Here is a 21,317-nt window from a genome sequence, read left to right on the forward strand (position 1 = left end):
AGCATCCAAATACACAATATAAACCCTCAAAATAAAAGGCGCTTTTTGACATTTTCTTCTGTATTAATTGAGCACAAATGGAACCTAAATGACAGAAAAATAAATCTGGATGTGAATGGATGTCTAGGCCAAGCGTCTACTTCAATTTAAATTCTGAATGATCATTGTATTGTGTGTTACAGTTAACAAGAACAAATCATTCAAATAAGAGCTTAAAACTGGAGGTGGATTGTGGGGTTAAAGCTCCCTTATTTATTCATAAATTATTTAATGTTTTTTACATAAACAGTCATCATAAAACAACCAACCAAAAAATTTAGCTATATGACAAAATTAACTGTGGATATGTGTGCGTGTGTGTATGTGTGTGTGTGTGTGTGTGTGTGTGTGTGTGTGTGTGTGTGTGTGTGTGTGTGTGTGTGTGTGTGAAGCTTACAATTCATTTAATTCTTAATTAATAATTGTTCAAAATGGGTTATTGTTATTGAGCCTCCCAACTTCCACTTTAAGCTTAAAAGGATAGCCCCCCCCAAAAACTGCAGCAGCAATAATATCAGCAGTAATAGAAGCTGGTTATGTGATGTGTCTGTAACACTTTGTTGCAGTAGCTTAAATATTCATAGTTGTATCCAAGTTGCTTGAAGAAGGAACTGCAGAGAACCCATTCCGTTCTGATATGTTGAATGCATCTACAAAGAATCAGTATGTTTGTAGCATGCTGTTCACAAAGCAGGAATATTCTTACATATTTGCTGGATTTTGGCAAAGTAACAGCCAAAAGGCAAATGGAACTGCACTGCAAAATATGTTTATGAAAATATAAAAGGAAATGTTGTAAATTTATAGAGGAGGTAAGTTTATAGAGGAGGCAAAAAGCAACTAAATATGACTTTCTGACAAACAGAAGTGACTGTGCATTGAGTGCATACTCTGAATACAAGTGTACTCTCAATAACAAAGAACTATCCCTGCCACATGATTTTCTACAAAACTGAAGGGATGATTTAGGGTGTGACAAGTACATTATGATTACATGACCACCAACAATGTGATGAAGCAGTCTCATAGAATAATTTACAAAAGTATAATTTGTAGGTGCATATAAATCAAAGTTGAGATCAAATACTTACTTCTGAGCCGCAACCTCTGAATGAAAGGAAGTCCACTAGAGGATGATGGTCCTGCACTAGAGCTCTGTAATTGACAAACACCAGCCATTGATTGTTAAATATTAACATGGATATTCATCCATTCTAATGGATTCATAAATTCTAAATAAAAACCACATGAAATCCTATACTGATCTTATATAAAAGGGAATTTACCATTGTGCGGTTAGAGCTGTTTGCCAGTGACAACTTTGATGCCAGTGCCTCTCGGATCTGCAACCACAAAACAAGTAAAATCTCAAAGTTTACATGCCTCTAAAAAGGATGTGTTGCCTATCAGTAATACCACTAATATGTCAATTTTTGGATTTGTTTCCTTTTAGAGAAGGGTTTGGTCAAGAGTGACAGTACATACCTTACTGTCCAATAAGGTTCCAAACACCAGAATAAAGAAGCCCTTTCAAAAGATAAATGACATTTTTTTTCTGTAAGCACATTAAGCATAACCGTTGAAGCTTTGTATAATATCTAAAGTGATATAAAATAATTCATAAATGAATGCTCATATAGTGGAGAATGCAGATATCTCTGAGATAACCCACAACACCCATCCTGGAGGACCTCTGTTATCAAATTGTAGCAGAGAACCAGCCTACTACCCCCCACTAGTCTTCAATCTCACCCCTAAGATAACTCACAACACCCATCCTGCAGGACCTCAGTTGCCAAAACCAGGACCCTTTTGGCTCTGCCAGTTTGGCACCTCAACCCTCTTATCAGGTCTTCAAAGCTCATCTGTAAGGAAGGTTTATCACCTCTGCAAGGACACATGGCCCAACTTTACTACCCTCCAGACTTATTAAAAGTCCATAATCCTGAAGGACATCCGGATTTGAACATTTCCCACATGAAGTGTCCTTCTGTGAGCATCGCAACAAGACCAATCTCAAATAAGGCATATGTTCTTTATTAATTTTAACAAATGAGACAGAATATTTGATTCTGTGGACTATGAATCCACAGTGACTCTTGGTGACTATAAAAGGTTCCTCAACCTGGATTGATTAACCATGTGTGGTTCATCGCCAGAGACTGTGATACATATAACGCTCCAAAGTAAAATTAGGGTTAGATCTGTTTGCCCAACAGAAATTGTTTAATTTTGCCAACTTCCAACCTTAGGTTTAAAATAGTCTGTATCAGAGGACTCTCAAATGGCTATACACGTGTGAGCTTCTCAGAACACCTTTTCAAAATCTCAGGGACTTTGTCGAAGTTCAGGGATGTCCAAATGAATCAGAACAGCTCATTTCACCATTTTGGAACAACATGGGTGATGAATTAAGATCACTGACACCGCAGAAGAAAGTTTGGGATTACGTGTGGCAGAGTCTGCACAGTTCTTCCCATTTAGTTATGCCGAAGCTCTCCTACCTCTCATGCAATCGGACTAATTATCTGGCCCTTCATTGACCCTGAAACATAAGATCTTCTACTTCATTCACATGCTAAGCACTGGGTGCCTGCCGTGAGCCATCCTTTCCATAGATAACTCTACAGATGTATACACTGCCTGGCCAAAATAGGTCACCAGCAAATAGGTAAGAGCCTCTCATTGGATAATTACTGTATGGGTGATTTCAGCTGGCAACAAGTTATTTAACCCTAACTGATGCAGTGAGTAGCTTCTCATTTTTTAAACAATCATGTCAAAAAACAAATCCTGTGGTTGTGGAAAAGATGTTAATCTGTTTCAGAAATTATTATTGTCAAATTATTATCTGTCAAATTATTGGCATGCATCAAGCAGAGAAAACATATAAAGAGCTAGGGAGCATAATGATTGGACTCTGGAGCAATGGAAGAAGGTCATGTGGTCTGATGAGTCCAGATTTACCCTGTTCCAGAGTGATGGGCGCATCAGGGTAAAAAGACAGGCGGCTGAAGTGATGCACCCATCATGCCTAGTGTCTACCGTACAAGCCTGTGGTGGCAGTACTATGATCTGGGGTTGCTGCAGTTGGTCAGGTCTAGGTTCAAATAACGTTATGTGCCCAAAGAATGAAGTCAGCTGACTACCTGAATATACTGAACGGTTATTCCATCAATGCATTTTTTCTTCCCTGACGGCACAGGCATATTCTAATATGAGAATGCCAGGATTCATCGGGCTCAAATTGTGAAAGCGTGATGATTCAGGGAGCAAGAGATATCATTTTCAAACATAAAATGGCCAAAACAGAGTCCAGATCTGAACCCCATTGAGAATCTTTGGGATGAAGACTTTGCGCAGTGGTCAAAATCTCCCATCATCAATACAAGACCTCGGGGAAAAATTAATGCAACTCTAGACAGAAATAAATATTAGAGTTTGAGACCTTTTTTTTGGCCATGCAGTGTATTTCTCCCTTTGATAGCTGAGGTAGTAACCAGGTCTAATTTCCTGTTAGTATTTCCCCAATAGGTGTTCCTTGCTTACAGGCATTATCTTAAATTCTAGCTAATAGACTTAGCTGTAGTAGCTTTTTGGCTAGTTAGCATTAGCTAACGTGTGTGTGTATAGGTCTCGGTCCCATAGTTTACTCAATCAGCTATTAATTGCAAGTCACTCTTCTATGCTCATCTTATTTAATTTTTTTATTTTTATTTTTTGTATTATTTTTTCTTCTCTCCTTCCTTTACAATATTTGAAGTATATTTGAAACAATTCAAATTTTGTGCAGTTCCTGTACAAAATGTTTATTTAATTTTTTTATTTTCAAAAAATATTTATTATGTTAATAAACCGGTTAATAAATGATAATCTTTTCTCTACATTTAGGCTGGTGCACCCTGCTAATAATTATTAACTTTATGCATTTTTGTTACACTCATTTCTTAGTTAAATATTTTTAAGCTGTATTACCAATGATTAATTGCCTTGTAGTGTGCACAACACACTGAGTGTGTGCCATTTAAATTATAGGGAAAAAAGTGAAGTAAAATTATTACCTGCAGTGAATTAAGGGTTGCAAACACCACATGAATTCCCAAAGCAGAGGTCACCATGGTCCCGATGCCGAATCCCCAGGTCAGACCAAAGAGAGGGGTCAAAATTGCCACACATCTGGCAATGACCACTAAGGCATGTTTCTCATCTGGCTGAGTAGAAGCACCAACTCCTCTCCTCAACATCTTGTATAAAACCACGACAAGAACCAAAAGATTTATAACTACAATCGTCAGAGCAGGAATCACAAATGCCAGGAGTGCCTTCGTTTTATTCCAGTTCAGCCAACATGAGTTCATTTCTTGAACATATCCTCTGTTTCCAGCTGTTGATGCCACAGTGATGACAGCTATGAGTAATGGGGCTCCATAGCCCACACTGAACGCTATAGCCAACATCCTGGACCTGGACATTCCTGAAAAGACCATGATGGTGCGGTAAAGGAGCAAGAGTGCTGACAGGAACATCCAGAAGAAGAGAACAAGATAAAAGAAGTGGATGAAGAATGTCACTGCACTGCAGGGACCCACTGGTGTAACCTGTCCTCGTTCCACAACGGATGCTCCAATGAAGAAGCATATGTCTGCAATCAGGAGGGACAGAGCGATGTTGACTATGGAGACATGCCGCATGTAGGATGTGTCATTCCTTGTCATTGACTTCCAAATAATGGTTTCAATAATGAGGCATAAAACCAAGCTGGCCATCGAAATGCTAACACCAATGTAAGTTATGTAGGCCAAAGCAGGATTATCCAGGGAATATGGTGACATCAGGATGGAAAATGAGGTTGTGTGATTGCATTCACATGTAACCAGGTCAGTGTGATTTGCTAAAGACTTTAGTTCACATCCAGTTGAGTCCCATCCTCCAATACCATCCAAGAGATCAAAATTCCAAAAAACACACTGGGGGTATATCAGTGAATTATTTATAAGAGAAAAGGAAAAGGATATATTGTTAACTGTTGTTTGTGCCTTGACTGCAATTACATCTCCATTAATACTGGTTCCACTTTGACTGCTGTCATTGTTTGTTGCAATTCGAACAGGCAAGACGGTGTTAAAAGTTGAGAAAACAATAAAGGTGAAGAATGTTGGTACAGGAATCTGAGGGATATCTATTAACAGAGTTGAATTTATACCAAATGGTTCAAAATATGGTCCAGAAATTTGAGTTCTATTAAGGTAAGAGGATTTTGTTACTATTCCAAAGGTCTCATTTGAGAGTTGCTGTCCCAGCTCCTCAAGAGATTTCAGCAGTACAGAGCTGGTGTTCTGGGTTGTATTGCCTGTGTTCAGAGTTTGCCATGTTTTCCCTGCATCAGTTGATGCAATAACATCAACTGTTTGCAGGACATCCTTTAAATAAAAGAAAATTAGTAAAAGCGTAACCTTATACCTAAACAGCATATATAATGTTGCATATATGATATCAGATATGAACTTAGCTACAAAGTAAAAATGAATGTACATACCATCATAATGGGTTTAATGATTTCTATAGTTGTTAGTGACACATCAGCAATTTTTTTCAGTATATAAACAATTCCTAATATGGTTGCTGGAGACTGTACTATGATAGAAGCATATGTTGTAGTAGCATTGTTGAGATCAGCCGCAATTTGTGGGATGTCTGCTACAGTTAAGCTCTACAGACAAAGAAAAAGGATAAACCATGATGGACCTTAACACAGTTCATATTGTTCTTTATCACATAAATATTTTGTTTGAAATTAGCAACTAAAACAAAAATAATATTACCATAGCTCGCTCTATCAGATTCTCAATAACACGCAGGATACAATTGTTTGCCTCGTTCCGAGGGTCCCATTTGTTAGATGAGTTACACAGAGCTTGTCGATTGCCAACCATGTCTTGAGTACAGTCGCCAACTCTTATTTCACTGACATTTCCTCCTCCAAAGTATTCGTCAAAGCAGGGGTATGCTAAAGAAGAAATTACAAATCACACACAAGTAAATCACAAACTAGTAATTATTTGAAAATGTAGACATTTGTTTTAAAAACAAAAAAAATAGCAAAGATGTTTTTTCTTGAGTTTCTGATAATACTTCCTATTCTTGGTTATTCACATGCAAAATATGTGCATGTTTCAGTGGTTTTGTTTCCTGGAATTATTAAACGGATTTAGACGCCAGCTGTTTAACTCAATGTGTGCAAGCAGTGGGTGTGTAACATCCCCTCACCACCATCCAGTTTGTTTGTTTTGTTTCATTGTGTAGATACAGGCTCTATGTGTGCACTCCTTTCGACATAGTTTGCCATGCCCCCTTCATCGGTCTTCATCAATAGTGTTCCCAGCTTCATCTGTATCTAGTTTCCTTTCTTGTTTGTATGTGAATATATAACCCTGTGTTCCTTCTGTTTGCAGCCAGTTATTGTTTAGTTGTTTGCATGTTTGGATGTTGTGACTATTCCTTTCTTTTGTGTATTCAAGAGTAGATTTGTATCACTACTCATTTATATGTGCAGGTTTTACTTTTGTTTTCATTGAACGGTTTAATCCAAACTTGACTGATGTTTGCATCATCACAGTTTGAATGCCCTTTGTAATAAAACCTCTAGTATTGTATTAACATTTTTTTCAAATTTATGCTTTTCAGCCTTTATATAATATTGGTTGAGTAATTTAATTAGTAAGAATATGGTGTGTCATCTTCAAATTGAATGCAGTGTTGCATTACAAATGAGGGCCTACACTAACATGAGTAATTAGTGCTGGCCAAGTCCTGTATTTTTTAAAGGATATGTTGCTGTTTTTATTACATATCTATTTGTTGATTATGTAGTAAAGATAGATTAAAAATTATTCCGCTGATGAAGTTCTAATCTAGTAAATAGTTTTAACCTCTCTTACACCCCTGGGCCACAGGCCATACCTGGAACACGCTGGCTTCTTAAGGATTAGCAACAAAGCCATAAATGACCCAGTTATCAAGATGGCATGGCTCCTAACCCTCAACCCCCTCTCCTTAAGGTTCATAAACCAATGGATGGTATGCTAAAAAGCTCTTACTAACCTGGGTAGAGTAAGGAAGACTGTAAATTCCATTGGACTCAAATTCCTACCGGGGCAAGTAACTTTGCTCATCCCACATATTCACAAAGTAACAACTTACCATTTAATCTACCATAATGTCAAATAATCAACCTGTAATGTATAGAGATTTTAATATAATTTCCAGATTGTGATGTGTGCTCCTGTTATTTTATAAATACCTGTTGTCACATTATTCTGTTCATTACTTGTCCTTCTTTCATTTGTATTATTCACTCATATTACCTCATCTGTATGTTGCTTAACCTCATGCATATTGTAAACAAATTGTTACTCACTCCTCTTGTTTACCAGAAATCCTATATGAACCAATTAGACAATATATTAAAGTTAGTAGTTTGTAACATCTAGAAACCAGGAAAGTAATTAAACTGATTATCCAAATGCTCTACCGTCATTCTAAGACCAGGAAGTAGAAATGGAATTTTCTTTATTTATTTATTTTTTCTTTATTGCCACTGAATTTTGGCAGAGACAAAAGTGTCCCTCCCCATTTCTTAACAAGTCAGTAACCTCTTAATAAGAAGCTAGAAATACTAGATTTTCTTAGTTTACTATATTTTAATTTGATGTCTTTGTTTCTTTTATCATCTTACTACTTTCTTCTTGTTAATGTGTGTTCATTGCAATTGACCCATCACGGCTCTTATTGAACACACCCGTCTGGTTGAGACCAGAATTTCAATACACTGCCTGTATAGAACCCACTCCAATTTCAGAAAACGTCTGCCCGCCTATGTGACTCTCACTAGAGCCAGATCCAAAGGTCCAATTCCCCAGCCTGAGAACCCTGGTCTCCACACCGTAACCGGATGCCAAGAACTACAAGGAACAGCAGACTGTTTCAGAGTCATGGGACAATCTCACAGTAAGGACACTACATTCATCGCCATTCAGGCAGTTGGATGAATGATTGTTCTTAACATCTGGCATGCCTGACACCCGAAGTCAAATGAACACTCCCTCGCACTCTCTGCGCTGTCCACACAATCCAATGGAACACACGCCTGAATCTCCAGACTGTTCAACAGGGTCAAACACCAGAGAATAGTAAGAGTTGGTATCATTATTAGCGTTAGTGTTTATTAATCAAATTAGATGAGGTAACTCTTTTCCCTCACCTACAACACAGCCTCAGAACTCTTAATTAGCTTATCTACATACCTGTATCCACCACTAGTAGTTGTTTGTGTTAACTCTAATGTTTACAATGTTAGGCTTGTGATTATAATGATTATAGTGAACTAGTCACTCTTAGTCATTAATAGTATCTGAGTCAGTGATTGTTGAACATGTTTTTCTTCTCTCCGCAAGGTAAACATACCTTGGTTTTTACGTCTGTGAGCCCCAAGTGATATTCTAATGTTTGGTAGACGAAAAATAATCACGTATTGAATTGGCGACTTTCATGACACTGACTTATTAGTCATTAATACATTCATTAAAATTAATACATTTTCCCTGTTAGTCAGGGTGGTGCCCAAATTAAATTGACCAACTGTAATTGACAATTCATTAAAAGTACGAAAATCGATACATTTACACTGCTGTAGATTTCAATGGGAGGGTCATATTAAATTTAATAAATGCTGTTAAACTTGCTTATAGATCTGGCTCATTTTAAACTCAGAACATATTTAAGAGCTTTATGGGTCGACGCTGACAAGGGAATAGGTCAGCCTGACCCAATACACATGTTCTGTCTGCTGTAGTTCCATCATGCAGCAGACCTGCTGGCAGCCAATGGGAAGAAATGGTGAGCAAGAGAATTCTATTAAGCCAATCAGGCATAGTGAGAAGGTTCCCTCTCTGCAAAACATTTTAGATATTTAAGTTTAACATAATTAAATGTTGGCTTTTCCTTTTGAGAGAACTGCTCCTTGTTACAGAGAATGGATTCTTTGTGATAGATGGCTGTTGATTTTTTAAATACTTGTGCTGTGTTCCTCAATTATCCTGAACCTAAATTGGAGAAGAGAAAAGTCTCTTCAGGACAGGAACATCAATGAAATATTTCACTTCTCTCCTGGTAACAGGACTATGGCTTGAAATGGATTCCACCTTAATGGTAATTTTTTTTAGATCGATTAAGAGTGTGTTCATACTTATAATTTGCGTATATTGGTCCAGACCAAGGAAGAAAATGATACATTTTTACATTTTAATCCTGGTTCACACTTAGAAAATTTTAATTAAAACCAAAAAAAAGTGATGTACGGTGCACATAGTGGGCTTAATGCACTTATTGGGGTTGTGTATACCTGGGGGCATTTTTACCATCTGGAAACACAGCATGGGTTGGTAAAATGGATAAAGGAGTCAAAACCATGCTAGAAATTCCTCCATTGCACATATAAAGGAAGGTACACTGTAAAGAGGAGATGTTTCTGATGCCTGTACTGAACTGTCAATGTAAAACATTTTTTTTTTAATGCACTGTTCTGTCATGGCACATTTAGTGTCATATCTTGCGGGATCCTGTTCTGTGTTTAGTTTGTTTAACTGCCTTTGGTTCATATTGTGTTCATACACCACACCAGATTTTTTTTAGAAATGGATCAAGACCCACCTGCTCAGGCGGTCTCTGTCCGCTTATTTTCTGCACACCAGAGCTTGAAAGGAAGTGTTCACACTTATTGTAATGTACCTCACTAATGGAGCAATCACATTGGGGGTGGGGGTTCGTACAAATCCACTCACTCTTTGTACTGTTTGTCCACTCTTTGTCCAGTTTGGGAAAGTCATAGTATGGTCACATGTAGATTTGACTATGAATAGCACTTCATATCAATTTGCATTTAGGGACTAAGATTGACCTAGTGCTTCAACCATTTGTAACACCTAGACAAATAAATTCAAGTAAACCTATGCTGATTTTTGCCCATATTAAAAAGGAGGTTTAACAGTTTTTTAAGGGGTTTTGTGTCTTCATGCTCAAGTTATCAAGAATTGTTTGCAATGATGGGGAAAATATTAGCTATGTGTTGAAAAATCTTTTAATCCATCACTTGGTATGACAGAATCTAATGTTCTTGGTTTATTTCAAAATATTGAAGGGATAATGATACTCACCTGTATTCGTTGCAGTTATCTTCATATTTGCTGACTTGTAAGAATATAAGTCAGTTCCAATGGCTTCACATTTGGCCTGTATTATTTTATCATAAACCTGACAGTCCTTTTTCCTGATAGAACAGTTGCATGTGCTGCACCCTGACACTGGGTCTGTGAAACAGAAACAATTGGTTTCATTAAAAAATAAATGAAAGTCTTTGTGGATTGTAGGGAGATGCACACATTTGCATTTGCATTTGATATACATTTGATACAAGCATTTGATAAAAACAAGAAGTCAACAAAAGTATCAACAAGTAATACTGATAATAAAAATTTTCAAAGTTGGACTTTTAAATATTGTCAGTCATTTTGTCATGATTTAATGTTCTTACTTTAGTCTGAGTGTGTATGAGTGTGTGGCAGAGATATGTATACATATGGTTCAGGATAGGAACCAGATTTCTGTGTGATTATTTGTGTGTGTGGTTCCAAAGGGGATGGGAAGCAGAATTTGTGTCTGTTTATTTATTTATTTGTTTATTTAAATTTGGACCTGTAGACTGTAATTTATAACACTCCAGTCAAATTTAAAATTGTGTGAGCGTGTGCATGACCTGTTTTCAACTGGGCACAAGCAGTGGTGTCCAAATCCCATTTCACGCTATAGTTCGGGTCGGCACAACACCATATCTTGACTGATGTGTTATTGCATGCCACAGATTTGTCACTACTTGCTTGGAGATTGGCGTTTGGCAGAACTGTAATTTTGATCCAAGCTAAGTAAGGAATTGATGCCACATTCATTGTGCATGAGTATTGACCTGTGAAGGTAAAGTAAATGATCAAACCACATCGCTTACTACAGCTCACTGCAGTTACTCACCTGGAATCTTCTTCAGATGACAGCAGTAACAGCACAACACAACAGACAGTGACAAAGTTAGACCGGTCCTGTTATGCTGAATGTGACCAATGTGAAGTACAACATCAAGATCAAGAATTCTGAACTGATGTACCCCAAAAAGGCATCTTACATTTACATTTACGGCATTTGGTAGACGCTCTTATTCAGACTGACTTACAAAAGTGACTTACAACAATCTTACACCACAAATGTAAGATAAAATGTAAGATACACTACAAACAATCTTACACACAAACACTGCTTGGTGTAAAGTTGTTACACTGGACAGATTAGAAAAGTCTGTAATGATATGGCAAATCTATGGTAACAGTTGGAACTGATAAAATGTCTAATTTATTTTAATATAATTTCTTTTAACATCATTCTGTTACTGCAGGTCTGCAAACACATCAACTGGATGCATTTGTGTGTACTTCAGGTGACTTCATATCTCTCCAACCCCCACTTTTTAGCAGTTTGTAAAAGTAATGTCCATCACAACACAATACAGGACAGTACATAACGCATGCAACTTTCTTGGTATTCCCTCACTTGGCAGTTCAGTCTGCTTCCTCTGACTGCTCGCTATACACCAGCTGTATCTTGTAGATGAACTTCTGAGCTGAGCCAATTCAACTGTATTGCTACACAAACCTCAAATTTAAAAACACTGCTTAGTACAAATGAGATAAGAGTACAAAATTATTGTGACTTACCACCGTCAGATAAATTCACATCTGTCACAGTGAGTGTGCGTCCAGTGATTACGTTTTTAGATGTGCTTGCCAAGGCAATTCCATTTTTAGTCCAATTGATATTTCCAGTGTTAATTGATGATATGTTACATGTCAGTGACACATTTCTTCCAGGATATATTGGGCCGCTTACCAGTATGCCACCTGGTACTAAAATCGAGAATGGTTTACATGTTGTAAAAATGCATTTAATACATATACTTAACTAAGTTAAGACCAGGAAAGCCTTTATGTGGTATTAGAGTTTGTAGAAAAAGACCTAAAAATACCAAATACTCCCCTGCCAAAAAAAACAAAATAAAAGAATCACTGGTTTTAGCTTTGTCTACAGTATCACTACAGTGCACTCCAGGATTACTGGCACCCTTGGTAAAGAAGAATAAAAAAACTAAATGTCATTATTGTTTATCATCTTGATTTTTCCATGCAGCAACATGCAGGTCAAACCCACTTAGTCAACAACATGGAGAAGGTCAGAAAAAAATGCAATAAATAAATAAATAAAATGATAGGAAGTCACCAAGAATATTTCACTACAAGGGCAACATTAAACAACATTTAGCTACAAATGTGATGAACGTGTCTGGAGTCTTGTGATTGCCACCTCCATGCCTGCAAACTGTTCAGAAAGCTTCTCAGAAGAAAGCTGTTTCCAGGGCTTTGTTAAATATTTTGGGGACTTGAGAAATATTTGATTAAAGCCTAATTTTGTGGTCAGATGAGGCAAAAAGATTGTGTTCTGGCAATAAAAGTTAGATGTCATTTTGGCATAAATAGTGTTATGATCATACAGAAATTTTTCCTTGTAAATTGTGGAGTTAGATCAGCAAAGCTGTGCTTCTTCCAAATGCTTCAGGAATCATGCTAGGATGCATGAGATCATTGACTCCTCAAAAGAGACTTTAGATCAAAATATGGATGTTTCTTCCATGAGGCGAACACTGATTGCTCTTATGTTTTCACTAAAAGATCAGTGCCAGTGGAGTACATTGTGCTAAAGGAAATTCTTAAAAAGGATTTTAAGTAACAGCGTAACTCAGGTTATCCAGTTCTACCACTGCAGTATTTGTTATTGCCATTTATATTACAACAACATTAATTATAGTTAAATAAATATAAATGTATTGCAAATATAAAATGGAATTACAACCCTACCAGTCTGAATGATGGCATTTTGATTCACTGGAAATCCTAGACTAATGAGTTTGTTAATAAGTTGTTCATTTGCTGATGCCAAATCAGGGTTACCACTTGTTGCAGTTATACTGTAGTCTACAATCACACTGCCAGGCCTGTTTAAAACACACAGAACACAATTCAAAATGTGTGATTTTAAAGAAACTGAACAAAAAATTTCAAAAATTCAAATATTTGATAAGCAAATGTAAAGCTTATCATTTTCAATCAGTAGTTTCTGTATCCAGTTTCCCAGGGTGTTAGGTTATGTATTTGACCTTCCAGACATAATACCACTAATGTTTTCAGGAGCATCAGGATATCATTCCCTAATTACACTTAATAGTTTTTTTCATACCTTGAAAAATTCTTCCTTTTTCTGATTATTATTTTTGCACATTCTAAATTCTGCAATATGGACCTGTAAATATGTATTTAAATTAAAGATGCTGATTGTAAATAGCAATACCTGAAATTAGTCACCACTGCAGAATTGTTCTGGTAGGAAGGTACAATTCTGTAACTAGCATCAATCTGGAAAAAAGGTCAGAAAAAAAATCAGATGCCCCATGTGTCATTTATTTCATTGTGAAAACAGATTTATATGATTTATAACATAACATAATAACAGTTACAGCCATATATTCAAAAACAACAAAAACAATAAATAAATAATAACATAATAATAATAATATTAATAATAACCACAGCTGAAGGCTTTCAGCATTAAAAGGGCCCAGCAGATTAATATGTGAAACACTTACTGACTGTTCAAGGGTTGTTTTATAATATGTGTACTTTGGAGTATCTTTGCTGGTGAGTGCAAGGTCAAATTGTTCATATATCATCAAGGATAAATGTATGATATAGGTGCCTGTTAAAATATCAATATATAAATGTTAAACAATGTAAAGTGTAGAAATATTGTAGAAGACATAACTATTAACAATAAGTTAAACAGTTGAATCTACTATCTTTAACTGGATCAAAGTCAAGGGCAAGGCAAGTATAGTTGTTCAGAACATTTCATACATAAAGACAATTCAATATGCTTTACATAAACCAGAACAAGAGCTTAAAAGTACAAAATAAATACATATAGATTTATAACATGAAGGTAAATGGAAAGACCAAATTTGGTGATAAAAACAAATATATGTTCTAACTGAAGTAAATTAGGATACTTCATTTGTGTGTGTGTGTGTGTATATATATATATATAAAATACATTATATATTGTCTTTTTCATCATTTCTCATATCATATAATCATTTCTAACTAGGAATTATTCCATCCTACAGACCTCTCATCTGCAAAGCCTGACCAGCTGTAAAACCTGTCCAAGTCTGGAGTGAAAAATGCATTTTACTGCTGCTGCAATTGTTTTGAAAACACAGACTGGAAGGTGTTTGCACAAAACACGGCAGAATACAGCTCATCTATTTTGGATTATATAGTCTTCCCAAATCAAAAACCACGGCTCATCAGAAATGGTCTCTTCTCAGGGCACAAGGTGCTGCCTACAGATCAGGGGACAGCCTGGTTTACAGTAATGGAGCACCCCAACACATATGTCAGGATGCTATTTGTTGATTATAGCTCTGGTAAATACATCATATACACAATACATAATAGCCCCCCATAAATTGGAAGACAAAGCAGAAAGGAAGTGCAAATTGATGTTTGTTGAAATAAAATTAATTAAAAAAAAAAAAAAAACGTATATACAGTGGGGAAAATAATTATTTGATCCCCTGCTGATTTTGTAAGTTTATCCCCTTACAAGACATGAACAGTCTATAATTTTCAGGTAGGTTTATTGTAACAGAGAGAGATAGGATATCAACAAAGAAATCCAACATAAAAACATTAAATAAAGGTTATAAATTCATTTGTATTTGATTACGTGAAATAAGTATTTGATCCTCTAGCAAAACGTGACTTAGTATTTGGTGGAGAAACCCTTGCTGGCAATCACAGAGGTCAAACGTTTCTTTTAGTTGGTCACCAGGTTTGCACACGTTTCAGGAGGGGTTTCGGTCAACTCCTGCTCACAGGCACTTTCCAAATCCTGAAGGATTTGAGGCTGTTTCAGCTCTCTCCACAGATTTTCTATGGGATTGAGGTCCGGAGACTGGCTAGGCCACTCCAGGATCTTAATGTGCTTCTTCTTCCACTCCTTTGTTGCCTTGGCTGTATGTTTTTGGTCATTGTCATGCTGGAAGACACATCCACGACCCATCTTCAGTGTTCTGGCTGAGGCCAGGAGGTTCTCATTCAAGATTCTATGCTACATGGCCCTGTTCATCAGGGTTTTCTTTCTGACTGTGCTCCCAGCTCCCTTGGGATCATTAACAAGCTCCTTCTGTGTAATTCTGGGCTGACACCTCACCTCTCTCAGAATCATCCTTACCCCATGAGGTGAGATCTTACATGGAACTCCAGAGTGAGGGTGATTGACTGTTGACCATTTTCAAATTATCACGACAACAGTGGTCTCTTTATCACCAAGCTTCTTTCTGATGTTCTTGTAGCCCATTCCAGCCTTGTGCAAATCTACAATCTTGTCCCTGACACCCTTTCACATCTCCTTGGTCTTTCCCATGGTGGTCGAGAGATTTGAATGGAAGAGACTGATTCTGTGACAGGTGTCTTTTATACACATAACAAGGTGAGATTAAGAGTACATTCTTAAAGGGGCAGGACTAATTTGTGTGCCTCATGGGCACATAACTGGTCAGTGGGGGTCAGATTTCTTGCTGGTTAGAAGGGGATCAAATATGTATTGCACTTAATCAAATACAAATTAATTTATAATCTTTATTTAATGATTTTTAAAATTATTATTATGTAGACATTATTATGTAGATATCTCTGTTAAAATAAACCTACCATGAAATTTATAAACATGTTCATATCTTTGTAAAGGGGTAAGCTTACAAAATCAGCAGGGGATCAAATAATTATTTTCCCCACTGTATACCCCCCCCCCAAAAAAAAAAACAAAAAAACAAAACAAAACAAAACAAAACAAAAAACATAAACCAAGTCCGGGGTGAAACGACATAAAATATGAGCTAAATTGATATATTATGATGGTGTGAGCAACCGAGACGAAGCACAGAATGCAGGTGGGAGTCTGCAAACCAAAAAGGCATTTAATCAAGACCAAAAATAAAACAAACAATAGAGCACAAAAGTAACAAACAGTACATGAACACTTACAGTTGATACAGCGATCGTTGCAGAAACATTACAAAGACAATTAACCAACAAACTAGACGTTCACAACAGGAATATGTTTTGCACACTAATCACCTCTGTTGTTGAAAGAATTCAACTTTATTGTCCTTATACCAATACAGTGTTTTATATAATGAAGCACTGTCAGGCTACTTCTCTAGTGCAGTGATTTACAAAAGTGCAAAAACAAAAGAAAAAAATCAGGGACAGTAGGTACATAGCTAATAAATACAGATGGTGTTCGTGAACAGTAACTGTAGGTCAGAAGGTAGAGGTAGAATTATAAAGTGGCAGTGTGTGATGTGTTGATTGACTAAGTGAGATTCTCAGCTGTGTGGACACAGAGGAACTTGAAGCTGCACACCTTTTCCACCAAATTTCCCCCTGAAGGATCAGTGGTGTGTGCAATCTGCTCCCACACCTGAAGTTGGCAATCATCTCCTTGGTTTTGCTAGGAGTTTGAGGGAGAGGTTATTGATGGTGCACCACTTGGTTTTGTTGGTGATGTTGCTGATTATTATTTTATCGTTGGCAAACTTGATGATAATGTTGTTTTGCAATGAAGTCATAGATGTAGAGCATGTAGAGCAAGGCTGAAGAGATGCAGCTTTGGGGGTATCCTGTGCTGAGTATGAGGGATGTGGTCACCGATCCTAACAGACTGTAGTCTGCAGGTGAGAAAGTCCAAAATCCAGTATGTAATAATGCATGGCTTAGTCCATGAGTTTTCAGTCTGAAAGGGATGAGGGTAGAGCTCAAATCATCAAACAGCATTCTGACATAGGTGTTTGTTCTGTCCTGGCGGTTGAGGGCTGTGTGCTTTGCCACAGAGACTGCATCATCAGTTGATTTGCTTGTGCATTAGACAAACTGATGGAGGTCCAAACTGTTAGGAAGACTTCCTTTAATATGGGCTAAGATCAGTCTCTTGAAGCACTTCATCATTATGGATGTAAGAGTGAGGGGACGGTAGTCATTTAGGAATTAGTTTATGGGTTTCTTAGGGACTGAAATGATGGCTGTGGTTTTAAAGCATACAGGAACAGTGGACTCTGTCAGAGAACAGTTGAAGGTGTCCATAAAGGTGGCAGCCAGCTGATTGGCACACACTTACAGGACCCAGCAAGGGATGCCATCTGTACACTCTGCTTTCTGACTTGAGTCTCTCATCAATGCTCTCTTGACCTCATCTGAAGCCAGTATGAGTGCTGGCTCCTCTGCAGGGGGGGTGGGGGGAATCAGGGCAGTGGTGGTTAGCTGAGCCTAAGCAGTTGTCTCAAAGTGAGCATAGAAAGTGTTCGGTTCAGTAGGGTGGGAGGCATCTCTGGTCGCTGAGTTACTGACTTTGCAGTCTCATTGATTGTTTGGCTCTCTTGCCACATGATTTGTGGATTTGTGTTGGTGCTGAAGTAGACTACAATTTGTATGCTGCGGTTGTTCTTTGCAGCTGTTATGCCAGCCTTTAGGTTGTGTCTAGCAGCTTTTGGTTCCACATTGTTTCCAGATTTTTAGGCTGCCTCTTGTGCTTTCAGTAGACTGCAGAATTTCATTGTTCATCCTTGGTTTTTGGTTTGGAATTGTGCAAATTTGTATTGTTTGATTTACATCATCTAGTCTCTGGTGGCTGCAGTTTTAGACATGTCCCAATGACTGCATTGAAAGCAGTCCTGACTCTACTTTCAGGTCACACCAACACTGTTTTCTCTCTAGCTTTAAAACCCATTTCAGCAGTTCTTGGTATGTCGGCTTCATCAGTAGAGAGATGTGTTCACTGTTACCAAATAAAGCCAGAAGGATGGGATGTAAGCCTCCTTGACAATTGTGTAGATGTGATCCATCATGTTTTCTCCTTGTCTCGGACAGGAGACGTGCTGTTGGAACTTAGGTAGCCCTGATCTGAGATCAGTCTGATTGAATTCACCCATGATGAGTGTGTAGGGTGACCATATTTTGATTTTTAAAAAAGAGGAAGGGCATGTATATACAACTACTTTTAGCACATTTATTTATTAGACTTCCTTACAGGACCAATAAGAATTGCCTTCAGGGACTGTATGGACAGATAGTTATCACTCTCCATTCAGCTGTTCCTTGGAAATAAAATCACATTTTAAAAATGCATAGATTAAAAAAAAAATTATTTTCATGGTCACAGATTAAATGAAAATCAGTTGCCATAAATATTCCCTACATCACTAGACCCCTTTCAGTAGTTCAGTAGTCTGAACTAGAGTGAAAGTGATGGGATGTGAGGGTAAGGAGACTGATTCATATCAAATTATATTGTCACAGGGATGCTGTACACGGACAAAATGGACATCATAAAAAAACCACGCCCAGTCGTCACTATCATCACTATCAGCTGTGATTGGACATGATTAGGCTCAGCTGTTTTTGGGTATTTTTTTCTACACATAGTTCAAAGGTAAAAAAAAAAAAAAAAAAAAAAGAAGGACATGATTACCAGTGAGATCTTTGTTGATGAAACAAATAATTTTACAAATTGTGCTTTGATTAACTATGATATGGAATAAAAGGATTTGTAAACATACGTGATGGGGTCATCTGTGTGGATGCTGTTGGAATTTTTGAAATTGTTGCTGTAGTGGCAGTGGTTGGTTCTGTATAAGTACAGAAGTAATTTGAGTGGTTGAAATAAACACAAAAACTCTTTCAAAACTCTGGATTATTACATTGTTTTCCCCAACTCATTGTTTTTATACATTTTTGCCATACCTCCTGCTAAAAAATGGTATATATTTAATAATAAACCACTAATACACTATTCATGATGTCCACAGAAACCAACTGTTTTCAAGTGATGTGATGGAAAGCTTCAGTTTGAAGCCTCTAAATTCTACATGTGTAAGGCAAAACCTCAGTGTTTGTTAAGCTGTTTCTAGGCTTTAGTCAACATAGCTCTTTATTTCCCAACAATATAAAAGTTATTTTAGGAGGTGAAGTTAATCACTGAGACTTTTAAATCTTGACAGAGAGAGAATCAGGAAGAAACAGAAATTTCACCACCAACTAACAGGACATTTAAAACAAATTCGAGAAAGGACACTAAAATCTTTGTCAAAATAAAAGCAATTTTACAAAATAATATGCATTATTTGGTATAAAATGTGTGGTAACCATACTTGTGTGTGTTGTCCATGAGTCTCCTGTGTTGGCTGTGGTAGGTGTGGTTGGTGCTGTGGTTCAGTGGTTCAATCAAACAAAACAAACAAAAAAACATTTCAAGACTTAGTAACAGGATATTAAATCTCAGGATGAAAAGTTCTTACAGAGCTGCTCAAAAAAGCAAATGCATGTTAGTGAACATTACATTAATTTTGTAATGCTTAATTTACTAAGACCCTCATTGTAAGCAATGCCCAATTTAGGACTTCCTCTTGCAGGAACAATGGCATATGTTTAGTCACTGATGCAAAACACATAAAACATGATGTCAGCAGAAGCCAACTGACTTGAAATATGATAACTAATAATGGGCAGATGAGATATTAATGAATTAATAAGGACACTTTGTGGAAGGGTAATGAGGTTTGGGGGCATGCCTGAGACATTTAGTCAACACAACTCTTCATTTCCCAACAAAATAAAATTTATTTTAAGGGGTCAAGTTAATCAGTGAGACTTTTAAGGCTTGACTAAGAGAGAGAATTGGGACGAAACAGAAATTTAATAGCTACCTGACAGGTAGAAAAAATCGAGAACTGACAGTGAAATCTTTGTCAAAATAAAAGCAATTTTACAAAATAATATGCATTATTTGGTATAAAATGTGTGGTAACCATACTTGTGTGTGTTGTCCATGAGTCTCCTGTTTTGGCTGTGGAAGGTGTGGTTGGTGCTGTAAATGTTTATGTGGTTAAACCAAACAAAACACTTTTTCAAGACTTAGTAACAGGATATTAAATCTGAGTATTAAAAATTATTAAAGAGCTGGTCAAAAAAGCAAACACCTGCTACTAATACTATTAAATTCAATATATAATATATAATACTATTAAATTCAATATATAAAAATGTATAATATTTAAGGAACTCAGACATAATGAAATGATTTGAGTCACATTTACTTTGAATCCAAAAATGCTGAATCCAGATACTACTACTAATAATAATAATACCGTTACAGATGATCTTATTCTCATGGAAAGCTTATACATACTAGTTAGCTCTGTCATTGGTTGGCAGAATTGTCCATCATTTGGAATAGCACTGATGCAGCCACAAGTGCCATTGATGATGTCATCACAGTGCTGATATACTGAGCACTTATTACATGGCCAGAAATACTGATCCACACACCTGCACTGGTATCCAGTATTATTCAGGAGACACACTGGGAAATGACAGGAACACATCAGAGTTTGCTGATTTTGAAAAACGAAAATATCGTGGAATGTTTTACAACAATGTGCTGAAATTAAAAAACAATTGGAAATAATACACTAAGAATATTCTATTCAGTACTTTCTAATTAGATCTGAAATACTTATAGCTTGCATGTCTACAGTGTTCTCTGATTTCCTCTGTTAATAATCTTCAGCGGAGAGTGAAATGTCATTTACCTGTAGTAATGTTAATTTCAGTGATGGCTATGTCACTAGTGACAAAAGGAAAACTGACTGTCTTCAGTAGGTTCATTAGGCTGTTAATGACTGAAGTATCCACTATGTCAAGCTCAACCTCAATTAAGTATTCCATCTCAATAGGAGTAACTGTAGGACAAAGGGAAAAGTCATTTAGTAGCACTTTAGTTCACGAATAAGTGGGAATCAACATGGTAATGGCACTGTAGAATAAGCTCTAAATAAATATCGAATATTGACAGAAAAGAGAAATGGCCAAAAAATAAAGAAATAAGACAAACACAAACTTTTAAATGACTTCTTCTGGCTGTAAATCTGATATTATATGTTTACCTGGTGGTGATGGAGTTGGACATGTTGCGATATCTATAAACAGAGCGCAAGAGAATGATTTAAAAAC

The 21,317-nt window shown here is 36.8% G+C and overlaps 1 protein-coding gene across 1 annotated transcript; it reads right to left on the bottom strand.

The window, feature by feature from the left end:
- Nucleotides 1-242: 242 nt before the first annotated feature.
- LOC145658811 (adhesion G-protein coupled receptor F1-like) lies at nucleotides 243-21,043 on the bottom strand. The gene is made up of 18 exons (XM_081718525.1): nucleotides 20,897-21,043; nucleotides 20,494-20,667; nucleotides 20,119-20,172; nucleotides 19,457-19,510; nucleotides 18,866-18,934; nucleotides 13,835-13,944; nucleotides 13,540-13,604; nucleotides 13,050-13,186; nucleotides 11,856-12,044; nucleotides 10,850-11,056; nucleotides 10,251-10,403; nucleotides 5,862-6,046; nucleotides 5,576-5,749; nucleotides 4,101-5,459; nucleotides 1,525-1,566; nucleotides 1,326-1,382; nucleotides 1,131-1,194; nucleotides 243-689 (listed from the first exon to the last, which is right to left on the bottom strand). The coding sequence occupies exons 1-18, from the start codon at nucleotides 21,030-21,032 to the stop codon at nucleotides 610-612; spliced, it is 3,309 nt and encodes a 1,102-aa protein (XP_081574651.1). The 5' UTR covers nucleotides 21,033-21,043; the 3' UTR covers nucleotides 243-609.
- Between the last annotated feature and the right edge of the window lie 274 nt (nucleotides 21,044-21,317).

The sequence above is a fragment of the Electrophorus electricus genome, chromosome 7 (assembly GCF_041902795.1).
Source record: "Electrophorus electricus isolate QZ-2024a chromosome 7, ASM4190279v1, whole genome shotgun sequence".
NCBI lineage: Eukaryota > Metazoa > Chordata > Actinopteri > Gymnotiformes > Gymnotidae > Electrophorus > Electrophorus electricus.